At 41.2% G+C, this 21,412-nt stretch overlaps 2 protein-coding genes across 2 annotated transcripts in view; both read left to right on the top strand.

Moving 5' to 3' along the window:
- LOC136161629 (small ribosomal subunit protein uS14-like) overlaps positions 1–21,412 on the top strand; it is a 539,148-nt gene that overhangs the window by 318,040 nt on the left and 199,696 nt on the right. The gene's annotated exons all lie outside the window — the stretch shown is intronic.
- On the top strand, positions 11,548–21,146 carry LOC136157550 (zinc finger protein 98-like). The gene is given in 6 exon segments (XM_065919402.1): positions 11,548–11,655; positions 14,378–14,504; positions 15,516–15,611; positions 18,820–18,865; positions 20,257–21,061; positions 21,063–21,146. Coding segments are annotated over 6 exon segments (1,266 nt in total).

The following is a 21,412-nucleotide window of genomic DNA, read 5'->3' as shown; positions in this document are numbered from 1 at the left end:
CCTCACAATCAGAGAATTCATACTGCAGAGAAACCCTGGAAATGAATCAGTGATAAAAAGTTTGGTCCTTAATATACAATTTTGAAAAAACGAGTGTTTTCTTTGGATAGATACATGAATTAAATAAAAAAAAATGTAGAGAACTGCTTAATCAAACATCAAAAGTATCTCAATACCAGAGAATTCATACTAGAAAGCATTTCATTTGTACCACTTTTGTTGAATTACCCAAAGCAGAAATACTGTAGCAAGTATTCCATAAGTAAAACATACAAAATTGATATGTTAGTATGGATCACAAGATGAAGGGGTGGATATTTGCAGAGGTATAATTATTATTAATGTATCCTTATTTATGTTAACGTTATTTGAGATTATTAAGGAAACAAAACGAATGTAATTCTACTCTGAAATTACTACATGCTGTGATTTGTTTCTACTGTACATATGAACTTATGTTTTTGAAGGTTGTTGCCCAATGGTAAGAGAAGCCCTTCTATATGAAGTGGGAATCATTTACATTTATTCTCCAATTTACAAGATGAAGAACACAGTCATGTTATATACACACTAAACCTCTGAGTGGATGTATTTGTCACTGCTGAAACACCTCTGTGGTCACCATGATATAAGTGTTCAGGGAATAATTCAAAGTAAGACAGAAGTTTGTTGTAAGTTTTCAATAATTATGTCAGTTGCTTTTTAAGCATAAAACAAGGATAGTTCATGAAAATCGAAGGTATTTTTATAACAGCAACATAGAGAAATCATGCATATTATCTGGCAGGCTTGAAGTAAGTACACCTTCTCTTCTATCTGATGTAAGTATAGAAAACTATTTCTGGAAATGTTATATTAATATAATTAATGTCCATCCATGTTTACTAAATTAGCCTCCATTTTGTAAACGATATAAATCACATTCTCAGATCATTTCATCAGAGAAACAGGAAAGTTTTTCGAAGCTTGTAATGTGTATTTTAATCAAGGATCAAACAAGAATTGTAAAAGGTTTTATTCCATCTGTGTAAAATTAATGTATCTTAATGAATAAAAGTGAATGGTTTTTCAGTGTTACAACGGATGTGGAATGAATGAAGGGTTAACGCACCACCAGCATTAACCTCTCCCACCTATTTAAGGTTGCAGGAAATTTAACGTAATGATAAACTCTTTGTAGCACAGGGGGATGGCATCTGTAGAAATTAGTTTCTTACTGCCGTTAAACCTCTCATAACTTCATATATTTCCCACCATTTCTACATTGTATCTCTTCTCCGATTTTATCTACTTGGACATCGTGGTGGTTCTAATAAGGATCATAGAGAGTACTGTTAAGAGCTCCCCTGAACTGCTCCATGCTGTTGCTGCCTCAGCGTCTGTCTGGGGAGCAGGCAGCCTGCAGGTCCTTGAATTCACACCAGTCAGTCCTGTGAGCACCTGTACTAGATGACCCCTTCCTTGGGACCAGCAGTCTTGCTGAACCCCAGGGTCTACTGCACAGGCCCCCCTTCAGTGATACCCTCTGAGCTCATCAGAATCCTGCTCGTCTTTGTTTGAATGGACTCCTTCACACTCAGCCTGTGGGTGCCATAGCACTTCACACAGGGTCAGGTGTGAACCCCAAGTAGTGGAATTTTCTCTGCCTGGTTCTAGCCTTGACCTTCCTCAGGGGCCTTCAAGGCTTGCTGTGAATTTTCTGAGAACCTAAACTCAGAGTCATAAACTCACCTTCTGCAATTTTCCTTTCTTCTTCTCTTAGCTTAAAATTTTCAGGGGCTCATTTAAGCAAATGTAAGTTTAACAAAATCACAAAAAGAATAATCAGAAGCCATGATGGGAAAATTCTGAGCCAAGATTTATAAAATCTTACCCTGTATCATTCTTAGCACATGTGTCTTGTAAGGCTTAAAGGAACTGTTTTCTCATGGCTTTGGCATACTTTGAATGCAATATTAAATATCTGAAGATCCACACATAATATAATTTATATAACACATATTGAATACAAGATATAAATATCTGGAGGTATACATGTTAGCAGTGAGAAAACCAAGAAGGAATATGTGAGCGTATGTGTATTTCTACACATTTAACTTAGAGAATTTAGAAATGCTAGATCAAAACTGGTCATATCAGTTGCAGATGATTTATTAAAAAGTATAAAACTTGTCAATTTGTGGATTAATCTGTTTTGCTACTTTTCATGGAATTCATTTGCTTAAATGTCAGGAGGTTATGTTTTTTAAGGAACTTCCACACGGCCCAGCCACGTGACTGCACCAGCTTACATTCCCTCCAGCCATGTAGGAGGTTCCCTGATCTCCAAGTCCCTTCAGCGTTTATGATATTATTAGTGGGCTTTTTGCTCATTGTTCTGACCGGCCTGCGGTGATGCATCCCTGTAGCTTTGCTCTGCATTCCTTATTGTTCAGCTCTGGTGAGCATCTTCCTTTGCCTCCTGCCCATGGAAAGAGCAAGCTGCCCGCCCGGCCTCAGCAGCTGTGGGGCACAGGCTCAGTCTCCCCACAGCACGCGGGGGATTCCTGGGCCAGGGGTGCGGCCCTTGTCCCCACAGGGTCAGACGGGTTCCCACCGCCGGTGACCAGTCTGCTTAGCTCTTTTTCCTTTTGAGACATTTATTTATTTATTTATTGGAACATAATTGCTTTACAATGTGGTGCTGGTTTGTGCTGTATGACGTCATCAGTCAGCCGTGAGTATACATAAATCTTCTCCCTCTTGGCCCTCCCTCCCGTGGTCTCCGTTTCGCCCCTCTCCTCAGCACAGAGCACCAAGCTGAGCGCCCTGTGGTAAACAGCAGCTTCCCACCAGCTCCCTATTTTCACCATCGGTTCAGTTAGTTTGCTCAGTCGTGTCTGACTCTGCGACCCCATGGAGTGCTGCACGCCAGGCCTCCTTGTCCATCACCAACTCCTGGAGCTTGCTCAAACTCTTGTCCATTGAGTCAGTGATGCCATCCAAGCACCTTATCCTCTGTCATCCCCTTCTCCCCCTTTCAATCTTTCCCAGCGTCATGGTCTCTTCAAATGAGTCAGTTCTTCATATCAGATGGCCAAAGTATTTGGTGTGGTTAATGTTCTTATGTGTGCTCAGTTGTGTCTGAATATTTGTGCTCCCAGGGACTGTATCCTGCCCGGCTCACCTCTGTCCATAGCTTTCCCAGGAAAGGATACTGGAGTGTGTTGCCATCTCTTCTTCCAGGGGATCTTCCTGAACCAAGGATTGAACCTGCATCACGTGGATATCCTGCATCGGCAGGCAGAGTCCAGTCCTTACCCCTCAGTCACCTGGGAATCTAGTGAGAAATATAGAAGAGATTTAAAAGGTCCATGACTACTGTGGGTTTCAAAGTAGGGACTTTGAATATACTAAGTCTAGACAACTTTCAGGACCATGAAATAATTTGTGTTAAACTTTCATGATGGACACATGTTATTAAACACTTATCTAGAGGTATGGAGTGCAGATTCCTAAAAGAGGAACACAGGGGTAAACTAGAGAGTTGATCTATTTACTGCCCATGTAGATTCAGCAGTGGTAACAAATGCTCGCTCTGGTGGGGAAAGCTCAGTAGGGAGATTGTCCACACGTGGGAACAAGAGGTATATGGGCAATGTCTATACTTTATTGTCAATTCTTCTGTGAACCTAAATCTTGTACAACGTTAGTACTGGTGAATGCAGACTGAATATTTTTTAGAATACATAATATGAGAAACATGAATATGGTTCTATTTTCAATTTTTCCTTGGTCATTATACTTTAAAGATGTGGGAAAATAGAGCTCTCTAAATGGAGCAGACAACAAACTGTAGCAGTTGATTCATAAAAGCTAGAAAAACACACACAGGAAGTAGAGCAACAACATTCTCAGCTGTTAACTCATGTGTGATGTAACTTATGACAACACCGATCATTACTTCCTTAGTTGGTCATCAGAGAGCATTTAGGGCATCGTTTTCAGAGGCATTTGGCTCCGCCCATACACACTGTGAACCTAGCATGTCCTGCTCAGTTCAGTTCAGTTCAGTTGCTCAGTTGCCGTGGACTGCAGCACGCCAGGCCTTCTGCTGCCCCTGGTTTTGTCAGGGGAAGCACACTTATTGAATCCACCCACCCTGGCCAGGCACCATAGTAACCTTTTGCAAGAGCTGTTTTGTGACAGGAGATCCTGATAAGTAATATGGAACTAATAAGCCACCCCCAGCCGGAAGAGTTGGGGAAAGGTTAAAAGGAGACACCGCGTGTCCGTCCACTTCCCAAAATCCCTTTTGCTAGCGTCCATCTTGGCTGAGCGATGCGTGGGCCACCAGGAAACCCTCTGAATTTGAATGATTGGCCAAAGACCACCCGTAAACTAATCCCATCACCATAAAACCCAGGACTGGGAGCCACGCGGCAGAGCAGTTCTCCTGGTTTCCCTTACCCTCCTGCTCTCCACCCAGGTGACCTTTCCCAATAAAATCTCTTGCTTTGTCAGCACATGTGTCTCCTCAGACAGTTCATTTCTGAGTGTTAGACTAGAGCCCAGTTTCGTGCCCTGGAAGTGTTCTGCCTTCTTGCAGCCAATGGTGACTCTGGTGGGCACTCTTCGTCGCTGCGACTGACATCCTGACTACTTGGGGTACTCAGGGGCCAGCTTGCTTGCCAATGGACCAGACTCATCAGCCGCAACTGGGACCCTTTTGTCCCTGGTCTCCTCCTGACGTGGAGAACTGGCCAGAGTGCCCCAACCGGTAAAGGACAAGAGACTTTATTGACCTCTCTCCCCTTCCCTCTCTCTTTCCTCTCCTTAGCCCTTCCTATCCTTCCCGTTTATCAAGTCCCCTGGTCCTGGATGCCGGAATCTGGTCGATGGGCCTCAGCTTGAGCTGAGGATTGGAGACTGATCACCTCCTTTTGGCAGAGAACTCGAATTTTCTGGTCTGGTTTCTGGTAGGGCCGAGTTCTAGTCCTCCATTTTCTGGAAGCCCAGGGAAAAGTCCTGTAACACCTGGGTGTCTGCAGGTGGCAGTAGACGTCTGTTTGGCCATGCCTTTTGCCCCCCTTTCCCGCCTCCTCCTCCTTCTTCATTCAACCTGGCTTCCTTTCCTCCTTCTGAAATCTTTGAAGACATCTAAAGTTTTGTATCTCTATAAAAGATTTTCTGAGAGACTGTATTCTTGTATTTAAGGGATGTCTGATGAGGACCGCCAGGTTTATATGTGTGTGTTTTAACTCTGTTCTGTGTTGTGATTTGTGACGACCATTTTGCTTTGTCTGGCCACCATTTAGACTTGCCATCATTTTGCTAGAACTTGATTTTCTTTCCCTGTGCCTTGAGACCAGGGCCCTCAGGAAGAGTTATCTAGACCATCTCTAACTCCTGAGACTGAGAGAAAAAGGAAAAAAGCCTTTAAAAATGTTATTTAGTTAAATTTTATATTGTAATATCTAATTCATGACCAAACTTAGAAAATGAAGCTAGATTTTGCACTGTGTCTGTCTAAATATGTCTTGGTATGTCTTTGTCTCTGGGTAATATTTTTTAGGTTAATTTGTAAATGAGCTATATTTAATTGGCTTTAAGAAAAGGTAAGTGCTTACAAATAAAATAATTCTAAATTAAACAATAGATTCATAGTTCAGGTGAACTGGGAAATATTCAGTATTAAATACCTGATATTAATGTTTGTTTGTTGACCTAATATAGACATGTCTTAGAGTAATTAACATCGAGTAGAATATTTTCATTGTACCTAGGTTTAATATAAGTTAAATATTATACCTGTTACAAGTTTATCAGCAAGGAAATTACCTTGAGTGATAAAAACTTCTAAAAAATGTAAACGAGGTATGAGTTTGTATATAAACTCTATTAAGAATAAGTATTCTTTAAGAATATCTGTCTACAATAGTCTCCCCAGATTGGCATAACTTGAATTTCCAATGGTTGTGCTAAACTAAGTATTGGAAGTTTATTAAATAATTAGGTCATTTCCAAATGAAATAAGATTTTGAAACATTTACTACTAAACACTGATTTCCTTTTACCAAAAAACTAAAGAGATTTGGGACTATAAATGAATAATCTTTGATGGCATCCTAAAATGGTTTAAGAAAGCAAGGGTTTTAGAAATTTCACTGATATTTATGCTCACCAATCTATAAAATGCTAATATAAAAGTTAGCTCTTGGTTGCTAAAGGAAAGCAAGAAGTGTGCTTTCAGTAAAAAAAAAAAGGGGGGGGTATGAAAAAATACTAAAAAGAGTTATGCATGATCAGGATTTTATAAATTTGAATTACAATTAGTTAGATAAATGGATTTTGTTAGAGGAACCACACAGTCATAAGAAAACTGGTTATAGCCAATTAGGTCCAAGATGGCGGAGCTGACTTTCACTAGACCTTGAGCCTTGGTATTTATGCCCATCGTGACATATCAACAAGCTAAGTGATACACCCATCAACATTGACTAAATCTGAGCAAGTGTTCTAAATGCTTTTAATTGATCTTTTGATAAAACTTCCTAAATCAAATTTTTTTGAAGTTCCTTTGACCTCTAGCTAACTCTGGGGTGCTTCAGAGGGCCCCTGAAACATCCCAAAGAGAGATATTAAACTGTGTTTATTGGGTTGGTTAAATTACATGAAAAAGATTATCAAATGAGTAATAAATCTGCTCATGTTATAATGTATGTTAAAATTACTAATACAGATATCCTAGAAATTATATGGAATTCTTAACATTTTGATATGTCTTGGTGTTCTAATGAGAAACCTGATGACTTCACAAAAGTTGACAAAGGACTGAATGAACCAGCGAATATGCTTATAATTTTTATGGTTTCTATCTGAAAAATTACAGGTTTAAATCTTCTGTTTTCCAGAAGTAGCGAAAATCTTCCTCTCAAACTATTATGAAAATAATTTGGTAAAATTACACATTATAAACAAGGCAAGTATATTTTCTCTCTATCTGACTCCTCCAGAAATTTGAAACTCTTAGGTTTCCAGTAAGTTTATCAAATGAGCTAGGAAGGTTATCTCATAACAGGTACAAAAATCTCAAAGAACTTTTGAGACCTTAAAAAGGGAAGAGTTCACCTAGATTTGTTAGACAAGATCTGTGATAAGCCTTTGGTGTGACTTTCCCAGCCCTGTTTTATATTAAAAGTTCAGTCTGAGATTCTATAAGTGTTTCAGCAAAATAAAAAGTCTATAATCAATTATGGTTATATAAATCATCAGACCAAAATTAGTGAGAACAGACTTATTTTGCAAACAAACTAGCCTTAATTTGGTTGTATTTGATAAAAATGAGGGTAACTTTAGGGAGAAAAAGATATTTCAAAAAATGTTAAACCTCAAGTTGTTAATGGAGGTCTGCATGTAGTAAGACTCATTTCTTAGATAGTTCTTTGCTGTTATGTGATATTAATGCAAAATTTAATTGAATTCTTAAAGAACACCCTAAGTTTGCTTCTGAAGCTTATCTCAGTAATCTATCTTTGGATGAAGATCAGATGCCCCATGACCTGCAACCAGGACTAGAAAAAGACATAATTTAAGGGACCTGTCTCCAAGCTGAATGGAAGGACTTTTTATCAGGTACTCTTTACTAGCTCATGCACAATGAAACTGAAGGGAAATTAACTCTTAGATTAATTCCCACTTCCAAAGTCCCCTACACTGGATTGGTCTATAGAGAAGACAGCCAACCTGATCTCACCTTAAAATGATGCTCAAACAGGAGAAACTACAGTACACCAGGATGAGAAGACAACAACATCAGAGGTAGACAGCTTGTCCAAGATACTGGACCTGATTCGTATGATCATTTATAATGTTTTCTTGACTTCTTAGACCTTTGCATATAAGTCAAATGCTTTTCTATCATAGGCCTGATCCTATGCTAGTTTTAGAAATCAATCCAACTGTTGGGTTTGTGGCCAATTACCTGTATCTAGTTCTGGGTTACCTTGGTAAATTTCTCTACTACAAGACTCTAACTGTTTGGCCCTGAGGAAATTTTCTTTAAAAAATTATAGTCATAGTCAGGTCACTGTGATACTACCAGACGAGATCCCCTCACTGGGCCAATTAATAATGCCTACTCTGACTCTGGCATAAATCTGAGCCTTTGTCTATTTCTCAAGCTCAATCAGAGCAACAAGAAAAGTTTCAGCAAAGGAATAAGAAATGTCCCACAATTATGAGATAGATTTATATAGATAACACTAGGCTATGGTAATTTAGATTTAAAGTCTCCTCTGTGTTGAAAACAATTAAATCATACTAAAGATAATCAGTCTAGTAACACTAGAAAACTGGGCTATGTGCCTTATAGATGGTGGTGCCAATGTATAATTTCCCTGAAAGATAAAGATTCATACAGAATAGACTAAGTCAGATGACCTGAGATATACTGGGCTACATCTAATGGAAGCTCTTAAGCCTGACTTGTGACTTTACTAATACTGCTGGCTATGTTCTTTGTATTTCACCTGTTTTACAAAATTGCTGTTTCTTACACTGCCAAATGCGTGACTGAGGCCTCTGATAAAATAATATATAATTCCCTATGAGATCGATGATGATAACAGTGTAACTCTAGATATGAAAAAAAGCAACAAGAGGGAATGTTTTCCTGGACCAAGAGGCTAGTAAGACAGGTGGTCCAGAGAATTTTGGATATTGTTTTATGGCCTAGTCCAGTAACAGCACGTTGAGTGGCCTGTCAACAAAATCTTTGCCAAACCTGAGAATGGATATTCTCAGCACCATGAGATAAAATGGTCATGAAATACCCCCCTCAAAATCATGGTCAAGTTTATGAGAAAAAGGGGCTCTGCCAACTGAAGATTGACACTTGCCATCTACATCTACAGAGATTAAATCATGGCCACTGCAACTGCTGACTTTCAACGGCCCTGAAAGGAGTTCAAGGTAAAAATCAGGAATGAGGCACCCTGTGCTCTGGAAAAAACTGACAGAACAGGCCTTCAGATAGTTAGATCTTTTCAGGAGATTTTATGAGTCCCAATTCTTGCATCTTCTCATACCTAGAGAAACACTGACATCATTAATGGTGACATCTGCTTTGACTATTAAAGAAAATTTTACAATTAAAAGTCAAAATAGAGTAGTTATGTTTCAGACATCCTGGAAAATAATGAGGTGTTACTATGGGTGTAATTTCAGATTAGACATTGTATTGCTAAACACTTGAGTTTTCTGAGTCATGTCAGGCTTAGGTGCCACCATTCTCAAAACAATGTCTGCTGGAAGCTAGTAACGTATACCTTACTTTTTATAAAATTAGGCAACTGGTCATCTGGCTAAAAGTCTCCCCGAAGTGTCCAGACTGAGTTTCAGGCCTATTCTTCTAAAAGAAAAAAGAGAGATTTATTTTGTCTATTAAAATTCCAGTTATCCCTCCTCCAGCTACTACTAATTAGGTCTGTTACAACAAAATGGCAGACCAAGGGATTGAGATTTTAATCATACAAGGCTCAGATCTAGGACTTGGAACTCAGAAATACTTCCAATTCAGTGTCTCTTCTCCAAGCTGAGGTAGTCCTATGCCCCATTTGGACAGGAAGTTATCACAGTCATAGTTGCCTTGTTCCCTAAATTAAAACTGAGTAGGACTCTGTGGGGTGGCGACTCTGGAGAACAGACCTGCTGTGTGTTCTCCATTTCTCATCTGTAGGATATAGGCTTCATTCAGCCTCCTTGTCCTTCCCTGAGTTCCAAAGGGTGGATTCAAACGATTGCTAATCAGGGAAGGGAGGGAATACAGAAACAGAGGAGAAACAATCAAATGGTGGTACTGCCTTGAGACAGGGTCCTGGTTCTTACTAAAAAAAATATCCGTAACAATGTCTTTGAGTCCTTCTACAGAACTGGAGCCCCCACCTAGGTGGAGGATGGTAACTTCAGACTAAACACAAGATTCCTGGAGCACAGCTCTGTTGCTTCACCACCAGCCAATCAAAAAAAAAAAAAAAAAAAAGTCACAAACCCTGCGGCCCTCACCCCAAATGTTGCCTCCTGTTTCTGGGGACCAGCGATGACCATCTTGTTTGGTCTCCTGTTTGGCCCCTGTCTATTTCTTCTCTGAGAGGTGCCAACATATTCAAACTAAATTGCTGTTATTACAAGGGTGAAAGCTGGTTTCAGATGTGGAATACCCCAATTTAGATCAGGTAGAGAGAGACTTCTGCTCTGCTAGGCAGGCCTACGCCCAGGCACAGCACGAAGAAGTTACAGAAGAAAGAGACCTCTGTCCCAATTCCCAAGAAGCATCTTGAGCATGAAGTCTCTCAGCGGGGAGCTGTTAGGGGAAGCACACTGACTGAAACCGCCCACCCTGGCCAGGCACCATAGTAACTATTTGCATGAGTTGTTTTATGACAGGAGACCCTGATAAGGAATAAGGAACTAATAAACCACCCCCAGCCGGAAGAGTTGGGGAAAGGTCAAAGGGAGACACCGCGTGTCCGTCCACTTCCGTCCACTTCCCAAAATTCCTCTTGCTAGCATCCATCTTGGCTGAGCGATGCGTGGGCCTTCAGGAAAGACTCTGAATTCGAATGATTGGCCAAAGACCACCCAGAAACTAATCCCATCACCAGAAAACCCAAGACTGCGAGCCACGTGGCAGAGCAGTTCTCCTGGGTTACTTTACCCTTCTGCTCTCCCCCCAGATGCCCTTCCCAATAAAATCTCTTGCTTTGTCAGCACATGCATCTCCTTGGACAATTCATTTCCGAGTGTTAGACTAGAGCCCAGTTTCGGGCCCTGGAAGGGGTCCCCCTTCCTGCAACAGTTTCTTTTCCAAGAAAGCGGGGAAGGAAATGCCTCCAGGCTCCTGGTCTCTGAAGTTGGAGGTGCCACGCCTGCAGAGAGGTGGTCACAAAGCAAATCATTTTGTGAAAACCTGTGTCCCCAGGCTGCAGAGGGGTGCTGAAAAAAACTAAGGACAAGGGAGATCTTTGGGAAGAATTTTGCAAGTAAAGCCTGACAGGAACCCAAGACCCCCAGGTGATTCCCACCACTCACTCACCTCTCCCCTCCCAGACCCCAAGGGTACAGTCAGGCTGTGGATCAACACAGGCATCCTAGAAAGAGCCCCTCCCCAGGGCATCAGGTTGACCTTCTTTGTTTCTAGAAGTTCCCTCCCTAAACCCTCCTTTCCTGAGGTCTCCGGTGTAAGGTTTCCCCTCAGGGTTCTGAATGCAGGTCTTCCTCTTGCATTTTTTTCAAAACCCTCAAGGCTGGGTCAGGTAGCCCAGAAGCAGGGTCCATTGTCTCTCGTGAGCTGTTCTCTGTAACTCGAAAAGGAAGGAGAAGAACTAGCCCGGACGATCTGCAAATAGTGTAGAGCACCAGGATGTGATTAGCATTATCAGGTTAGTCTTGATTCCCCACTACAGATAGGGAACACAGAAAGTCAAAAAGGAGCTCAGAAAAGGGTGAGGGAAACAGGAAAACATGTTCTCTTTCCCTGCAGCAGTTGCAGGTTAAACAGCTGCATGGATGTTTTTGAAGGTGTTTACTCAACATGCAGATGTGAGTTTGGGATGTAACATCTCCAGAGAAGACGCAGAGCAGGAGGAAGAAGAGGAGGAAATGGCAGCTTCTCAGGTGCGTGTCCTTTTCTCCCTGAAATGCCTGGACTGCAAACCTTTAGTTCTCTGCTGCTAATTTTTCTGCTTAGGATGCTTGTTATCACCTTATTTTTTCCTTTTTTTTTTAATAGTGAAAACCAGCTCTTCAGGTTTCATCTCCCTGATGTCCCAGAGCCTTTTCTCCATTGTCTGTATCCCGGCTCTAAAGCATGTTGAATTCTCAGCATGAAATAGCGACTTTCAATGTTGAACACATTCACTGTGTGAGAGATGAACACGGGGAGGCACTGGTATCTGAGATTCCCTTTGGGATGTGGTTCGGTGCTGGGATCTTAGGGAAGTCGTGGAAATGTCATGATGAATTGACATGTGAATGCAATTCAGCTCTTTAGAACAGGAAGAACAGGAGTAAAAAAATGTCCTTGTTAATAGAATGAACTCAGCATTCCAGAACTTGTCAGAAGTTAAAGTAGCATAGACAATCCTCTATACTGGTAAGAAATATGTACTAAAAAATGGACTATTAAGCTACAGATCATGGGAGGTATATAGGAGGTGGAAATTGCAGAAAACTGACATTTTTCTTGATAGATTGAGAACTTGGTTTTCCTAATATTGCCAAAATACCTGGCAGTGATAATGCATTTTTCCATGTACCCTATGACCTCTGATGTTCACTGGTTCAGGTGCTTCTGTGAGATTTCCACGCTATGAAATTCATTTTTTTTTTTTCTGTCTTGAACAAGGGTCTTGGAAAGAAAAAGTGATGGATATGCCTATCACAGTTAATGAGGAAATGCCGTATCTTCTTAGTCACTCTTTGCTTTGAAAAATGAACACTGTCAGCTAAAACAGATGCACAATTTGAGAGATGTGAATTAAGTTTTATTTGGGGCAAAATGAGGACAGCCGCCCAGGGTACAGCACCTCATATAGCTCTGAGAGACTGCTCCAAAGAGACAGTGGGGGAAGGTCAGTATGTGATTTTGGTGAAGGGGGAATTCAGTGCAGTCAAGCGCTTACTTTACAAAAGGTTTTCTGCCAGTTGTGGGGAGCTGATGTCATCATTTAGTGGTTTAGTGCTTTTCTAGATATGAAGAGATGCAAGGATTGGGATCATGAAAGCAGTTCTTGAAAATATTTAACTCTCTAAAGACCTGTGCCACCAGATTTTGCTGAAGCAGAATGCTTCAATCCACCCTGAACTCCCTCGAGGGAATTGAAGTCAACAGTTGGAGCACTAAACGGTTCCTTCTCCCCAGAGGCAGATGGCAAACGCCCTTGTTTTTGTTGTTGAGCCACTGGCACTTGACAACACTCACGCGTGTTTAGTAGAAATGCTGGGGTTTAGGAGTGGGGGTTTTCATCACTCAAGCCCAGGCCTGATCATTTCCAGTACACTCCACACTCAAATCACAGATAGAGTCTCGTCACATTTCTGTATTTTCCAAAATGTTTACAAGAATCATATTAGTGCTAATCTATGTTCAGCTGTGTTAAATTTTAAAATATAGCTCCATGCAAATGATACAGACTTTGCAGGACATTAAAAGGTTCAGAACCAGAGCTCTCTAATTTTTTATCATTGTATATGTCTGCACCCTAGTCTATTTTTAAAAAATTAAAATAATATCATCCTCAAATATTTGTGTACACTTTCAATCAGTTAAAAATTATCCTGCTTTTATTGACATCACAATTTTTCTCTATTACTATTAATAAGTATCCCATTTTAGTGTATGTCTGTATGAATGAACATGTTAACATCATTTGATTGATGTTTTTCTTTTTCTTTTTTGAAGATTCCCTGAAGCAGGGAATAGCTACTCACTGCAGTATTCGTGCCTTGAGAATCCCATGGACAGAGAAGCCTGGCAGGCTACAGGCCCTGGGGTTGCAAAGAGTAGGACACAGCTGAGTGACTAACACTTTTCTTGCTTTTAGTATTATTTACAAATACAGAAATTTCTATAAACTTTCATTAGAGTTAGCTCTGTGCATTTGTCTGTGTTTTATTAAAGTCTAGAGTCATAAACTGAAGTAAAAGTTAAGCTGTCATCTAAAGAATGTTTGTTAAAATATTTGCCAAAAGATGCAACAGCAACATTATAGATTTTACATTATTTCTGTTATACATTCAAGACTCTGAAAAACTGTCAGAAAGATATATAGTATGTACCAGATCATTAAAGTGATTCTTGTCACCGAGGTTACTATCCTATCAGACCTGTAAAATCTGTAAAGCAGTTAAAGTTTAAAGTTAAATATGAATTCTTTCCTTACTATTCTGCTTCGTTGCTGTTCAAACATTGTCACTCATGGAGGAGAATTTTCAACATTACTAGTTCAAATAAGCTTGTTAACAATGTGACATACTGAGCCCACTCCAGAACATTTGGATCAGGAAGTGCTTTTTAAAAATATTTCCTGTTTCTTTTGATAGACAGTTTATCCTCTGTCAACTGAGTACAACACTCAAAAATAAATATGCCAATGTTGATCTGATTGTTTTGTAATTTTTCTTCTAAATCAGGAGAATTTCTGTAGTGGTTGATGGATCATATCTCATCCTCTTTTCTTGGGGTTAAAAATGTGGTAGAAAACATTACTGTGTAAAAATTATATTGTATAATATCAGCCACTCTCCTAAATCAAAACCATTTCTCTGGCTGGTTTCATCTTGGATCACATTAGGAAGACTTCCCACGGCCCCATGGCATCTGTACTTTGTATTTCAGGGACGGCTGTCATTTCAGGATGTGGCCATAGACTTCACTCAAGAGGAGTGGGAATGCCTGTTTCTCGGTCAGCGGGAATTGTATAGGGACGTGATGTTAGAGAACTACAGGAACCTGGCCTCCTTGGGTGAGGATACCTTCTTTCCAGAATCCCTTATCTACCCGCTGGGTTTTGGTTCCTGTATTTCTAGAATGTCTCCTAGAATCTTCTGCTTCTTACAATAGTTTTAGATCCCTGCTTTCTATGGGAAAATGGGTGTTTCTGAGTTGAGAAAGAAGACTTTATGATGATTCATTATGATTCTGACTTTTCCTTGATGTGATCTGCCACCTTCTTCTAGGTTAGTGGTAATTCTCTAGGTTCTGTGGTATAAGAGGGTGCCACTCTCCTTTTCAAATCAGATTTCTACTAGTTACTTACTTTGGCCTTAGTAGTACTTGACTAGAATCTCAAGATCTTTTCTTTATGTATTTGTTAGTGTTATAAAAGTGCATTCGATAAAGTGTTTCAGGATATAATTTTCTAGGCTATATTAACATTCAACCATGCCTTCTCTACAGTGTTAATATAATGAGCAAGATTACAGTATTGTGTCCGACTCTTTACGATCCCATGGAATAGTCCATGGAATTCTCCAGGCCAGAATACTGGAGGTGGTAGCCTTTCCCTCCTCCAGAGGATCTTCCCAACCCAGGCATCAATACACAGGTCTCCCACATTGCAGGTGGTTTCTTTACCAGCTGAGCCACCAGAGAATGTTAATGCAGCCTAGGAAATAATGTCCCCAAATACTTTATTTCTAGACTGTATTAATATTCTACCATGCCTTCTCCGGGCTTCCCAGGTGGCACCAGGGGTAAAGACCCTGCCTGCCAATGCAGGAGACGTAAAAGAAGTAGGTTCGATCCCTGGGTTGAGAAGATCTCCTGGAGGAGGACATGGCAACCCACTCCAGTATTCTTGCCTGGAGAATCCCATGGACAGAGGAGCCTGGTGGGTTATAGTCCATAGGGTGGCAAAGAGTCAGACATGACTGGAGCGACTTAGCACACGTGCCTTCTCTTCTCACCTGAATACATGTTAGAGTGGGAACTGATGAGTCTCTAGCAACACAAACACTCCTTTTCCTGATAGCAGGTCTTGTGGTCTCTAAGCCGGACCTGATCACCTTTCTGGAGCAAATGAAGAATCCCTGGGATGTAAGGAGACTGGAGATGCCAGCCATATACACAGGTAGGTGTGAATGGATGGAGCCGATGACTCAATGACAGGTCCAAGGATCAGTAAGGAATTCATCCTCTGTCATGTGGTTTGGGAAGATCTGCTTCAGTGGAAATGATTTTAGAGAAGCCTGGGTTTCTTTCTGCTGCTGTCTTAGGCGGATATCACGTGTCCCATCCTGTCTCTTAATTCATTCCTGAATTCATCTCCACTGATTACTTTTCTCAATCACAGTGAGAACTGAAAACCTTCTCTTGGCCTGTGACAATGTGCATGAATCAGTTACTATTGTATTTCCTGGGGGCCCTAGGAAAACTGTGCACGTTTCTGAATGACTCTAAGATGCTCCTATTAAAGCTTGTTTCTACCGCTAGATGGTAGTATGTGAGTGGAATTGTAGACATACTGCCAAAGTTGTAGGAATACTGTGGACAGAGGGGTTTTTTCTGACTTATAATTTCTAAAACACTGGAAGCTACAAATATGATCTTATACATTTTAAATTTAAGTAATTTCTTCACTGCATAAACCAAAACCTCCCTAAAGAGAAAGAATGCAAATCTCAGTGTTACTTCAAAGTTTCTGTTTCCTTCATATGAACTCATATGAAACGTTAAGTGTATTTGCCGCAATTCCTCAATGCTAAAAGACTTAAATATATTCAATTAGCTCAAAGAATTTTCAAATAAATTGGCATAAGATCTTAAAACATTTTCCACTATATTTTTAATGGTTTCAAGCTATTACAATTTTTAGGTAATATAATCTTTTAAAAACATTCTCATTGGAGTACAACTGGTTTACAATGTTGTACAGCAAAGAGAATCGGTTTTAGTATATACCTACTCTTTTAGATTTCCTTCCCAACTAGATCTCCGCAGAGCATTGATAGTGTCCCCTGTGTTCCCACCATATTTTTAAAGTCTCATTTCTTATTTAATTTCTCAAGAACTACTTCTTTATTAATTAATCTTGTTATCAGCTTCCCCAGACTTTGTTCTATGTGTCCTCACTTTCTGATTAGACCTACGTCAGTATCATTTCTGATGTTTAGATTGAAACATCTAATGCTGCTGTTGCTAAGTCGTTTCAGTCGTGTCCGACTCTGTGCGACCCCGTAGACGGCAGTCCACCAGGCTCCCCTGTCCCTGGGATTCCCCAGGCAAGAACAGTGGAGTGGGTTGCCATTTCCTTCTCCAATGCATGAAAGTGAAAAGTGAAAGTGAGGTCCCTCAGTCGTGTCCGACTCTTAGCGACCCCATGAACTGCAGCCTACTAGGCTCCTCCGTCCTTGGGATTCTAAAGGCAAGAGTACTGGGGTGGGGTGCCATTGCCTTCTCCGAAACATCTAATAGGACACGCTAAAATAAGAAGTGGGTTAAAGAGTTAGAAGGCACCTAGTGGTGTCTCCATTTAAGATGACTTAAGTCAGAAAGTAATCATTAGACTGCCGTCTCTTCTTCATTTAGTGGTTCTTGTAGCTTTTTGTCTTTCTTCTTCCTCTACACCATACTTCTTTGTCCTCTCATTTTGTCACATTTTCTGGGTTTGTGGTCTGTTCTGCAGGCTGCAGGATCCTAGCTCCTCTTGCTCTGTTGTCTTCCCCCTGGGGGGTGAGGTTGGTCCACAGACTTGTGCCCTTCTCCCCTTGATCTGGGCTTTGATTACTGTTACTGTGACCCGAGCCTGCCCTGGATATTGAGGAGAGCTTCCCCGTGGCTCTGTGGCTGTCACTGCCCTGTCTGTGGTGGGTCTGCTCCCTGGTTGGTGGAACAGAGCCCCCAGATCTGTTTCTTCGCTGTGATTCTGATCTGTGGTAGAGGCAGGTGGGATTGGAGCACACCCCCTGGGAGAGAAGCCCCTGAGGATTCCTGCTCTGGGGATGTTCCCCTCGGGGTGTGCTCACGCGTTGTGTGAGTCTCATGTGACGCTGATCAGCACTGCACTTGGCCCCACCTTAATCATGGGTATCTCTGCACATGGCCCTGGTGTCTCTCAGATGTTATTTTCACCAAGTCACCAGCAAAGATCCAGTGAAATCAGGGCCCAGAATTGCTTTCATGGAGCTGGATCCACTGTGTTGCTCTGGGGCAGCTCAGACTGTGGCCTGACCCCACCCCCTCACGTACATCCCCACAAAGTCTACAGTTGCTAAAGCGACACCTCCATGACTGGGGGAGCCCTGGTTGTCCTTCAGATGCTCTGTAGGGACTGAGTTGACAAAGCCGGTTGCCTGTGTAAAAGCATGGTTAGCGCAGCTGCGAGGAGAGACTTCAGCTTTTCTTTCTTAACCCTGGGGCTCAGCTGTGCTTTCAGCTCCATCTGAGCATGTGGCCCACGCACAGGTGTCTGTTACAGAGGCTGCCCCAGAGCACAGGAGTCGTCTGCCAATGGAGGAGGGGCATGGGGGAGGCCATGTTGGGGGCTCAATAGAGCCCATCTGGGTGGCAGCCCTTCCTACTGCCAGGGATGAGGGGCCAGCACAGGGGGAGAGAGGCTGCGGCGGGGTTCTTCTCTTTGGGCATCACTCAACAATGGCGCTCTGCTCTATGGTGGTTCAGACTTCCTCCACAAGCAACCCATTTATAGAGCTTCTCCCTCCCTCCCGTTCCCTCAGGATGTCTCCTCATAGCCAGCAGCAGCCCTCTGCCTGGGTCTGCCCTCCACACCCCACGTTCCAGCACCCAGACCTTGTCTGCAGCAGTGGACACTTTCTCAGGCGGGTGGACAGGGCAGGGGTCAGTACCCCATGTGCAGGTCTCACTCTGTCCTTCTGCCACAGACTGTTGCCATGTTGTCTTCCCACAGAGAATGAGGCTCCCCTTCTGTCCCAACTGAGCTCTCCCAGTGAGAGGCTTCTCCGGACATGGAGATCTCCTCTCTTCAGATACCCCCCCCCCCCGCCCCAGGGTTGCAGGTCCCATCCCACTTCCTCTCCTCTTCCTTCTTTCTTTGGTCCTACCTGGCTAAGTGGGAATCTTTCTTGTCCTTTCAGGTGTTGTAGGTCCTCTGCTAGTGTTCAGAGGGACCTCTGTGAGAGTTGTTTCATTTCTGATATATGCTTGATGCATTTGTGGAGAGAGATGAACTCCAAGTCTGCCTAATCCTCTTGCATCTTGATTCTTGTGTCTCTATTTTCTCTACATTTTTAAGGATATTCACTGAGGATAGTAGATTTGATATCTTTTACTTTGATAAACTTTTGTTTGGTGTCTTTCAGCTATGTCTTCTCACAACACCTGTGCTTTGATGTCAAAGAATCCAAGGTTAGAAAATTTAATCCAAAAGGCAAACCTAGGAACATATGGAAGAGCTCATCTTGGAAATGAACATTTAATGAAAGACCAGGAATATACGGGGCTTTGTAAAAGGCCTAGAAGAACTTTATATGGACATAAAGGAACTGAGACAGTTTCACATAATGCAGACATTACTGCCAAAAGAAATGAGCAATGTGAGTCAAATTGGGGAAAACACCCATTTCAGTTATCAACATCTGCAGAGAAGTGTATCTTTTCAAACAAAGGTTTAAATCATTTTTTGAAACATACACGTTCTCTGAAGGGAAATGTGGAAAATCTGGAAAGTCATCCAGTCTCTACTGCAAATACTCTTTCAAACCACTTTCAACACAGGCTTCAATTACACATACATTCAAGCACGTCTAAAAACCAGATATTTAAAAATGATGGGGAAAACTCACAATATAATCAATTTGAGGGATCTGTGAGCAAGGGGTCATTATTCTTCCACCAACAGACAGTTTCTCTCTGTTCCAAAATGTGTAATGTTTATAATAAAGGAAAAGAGTTAATCCCACCATCGTTGTTCAATACACATCATGATATGGTTAATATGAAACAACTTCTCACATGTAATAACACGAGTCAGGCCTTATGTAAGAGTTCTACCCCCAATAATTACAAGAATATTTACAATGGAGTGAGAAGCTATTCATGCAATGAAACTGGATCTAAAACTGGACAAGACTCTAACCCTATGAAACATCAGGGACCTCAATCTTCAGACAAGGATTCTAAAAATAGTACATGTAGGGATATCTTTTATCAAACATCAGGTCTTCCACTAAAGAAGAGTACACATACAGGAGAGAAGGCTTATAATTGTGAATATAGTGATATTTCTAATCAGTCTTCAAATCTTACTCAACAGCAGTATATTCAGGATCCACAGAAAAGTTACAACTGTAAGAAATGTGAGAAAGCCTTTGCTAACTCATCCAGCCTAAGTAGACACAGGAAAATTCATTCAGGATGGAAACCTTTCAAAGGTACAGAGTGTGGCAATACCTCTAATCAGAATTCAAAGCTTAGTCAAGATCGGCAAATCCACACTGGCAAGAAACCTTATTAATGTAAGGAATGTGGAAAAGCATTTATGTCTTGCTCAAATCTTAGTCAACATCAGCAAATTCATACAGGGGAGACGCATTATAAATGTACAAAGTGTGGCAAAGTCTGTAATCAGAACTCAAAGCTTACTCAACATCAGCGAATCCATACAGAGCAGAAAACTTACAAAGGTAAGGAAAGCGGCAAAGCCATTTTTAGGTGTTCACATTTCAGTCTGCATCAGCAAGTTCATGCTAGGGCAAACCAAGCAAATGTAAAGAATGTCGCAAAGTGCTTCCTTGTAGCTCATGTCTTACTCAACATCAGGTAATTGATATGCAGCAGAAATCACACAAATGTATGAAGTGTGGCAAAGCCTTTAATCAGAAGTCAAATCTTACTCAACACCAGAGAATTTATACTGGAGAGAAGCCTTATAAATGTAACGATTGTGGCAAAGAATTTAACCAGTGCTCAGGTCTCACTTACCATCAGAAAATTCATACTGGAGAGAAACCTTATAAATGTACAGAATGTGGGAAATCCTTTAGTGAGAACTCAACTCTTATTCAACACCAGCGAATTCATACTGGGGAGAGGCCTTATAAATGTAACGATTGCGGCAAAGCAGTTAGACAGCACTCATGTCTTACTAAACATCAAGTAATCCATACTGGAGAGAAATCTTATAAATGTAAAGAATGCGGAAAAGCCTTCAGTCACTACTCAACTCTTACTAAACACCAGAGAATTCATACTGGAGAGAAGCCTTATAAATGTAGGGATTGTGGCAAAGAATTTAACCAGTGCTCAGGTCTTATTTACCATCGGAGAATTCATACTGGAGAGAAACCTTATAAATGTACAGAATGTGGGAAATCCTTTAGTGAGAACTCAACTCTTATTCAACACCAGCGAATTCATACTGGGGAGAGGCTTTATAAATGTAAGGATTGTGACAAAGACTTTAGCAAGCCCTCAGGTCTTACTTACCATCAGATAATTCATACTGGAGAGAAACCTTACAAATGTAAAGAATGTGGAAAAGCCTTTATCAAGAACTCACATCTTACTCAACATCAGAGAATTCATACTGGAGGGAAAACCTTGTAAATGTAAGGAAAGTGGCATAGGCTTTAATCAGAGCTCTCACCTTACTAAACATCAGAAAGCACATATTGGAGAGAAACTCTAGTAATAAGTGATGAAAGAGGTTTGTCCTAAACATACACTTCAGGAAATACAGGACCATTTATTTAAGTAAGATAACGAATGACATGAAAAAATGTAGAAAAGTATTTGATGAAAATTAAATCTAAATAAATACCAGAAATTGCACACTAGAAAAAGTGAAAGTTGCTCAGTCGTGTCCAACTCTTTGCAACCCCAGGGGCTGTGTCCATGGAATTCTCCAGGCCAGAATACTGGAGTGTGAGGTGGGTTCTTTACCAACTGAGCTAT

The sequence above is a fragment of the Muntiacus reevesi genome, chromosome 2 (assembly GCF_963930625.1).
Source record: "Muntiacus reevesi chromosome 2, mMunRee1.1, whole genome shotgun sequence".
Taxonomy (NCBI): Eukaryota; Metazoa; Chordata; class Mammalia; order Artiodactyla; family Cervidae; genus Muntiacus; species Muntiacus reevesi.
Note: the sequence above shows the minus strand (reverse complement) of the source record. Positions and strands in the feature narration are given on the sequence as shown.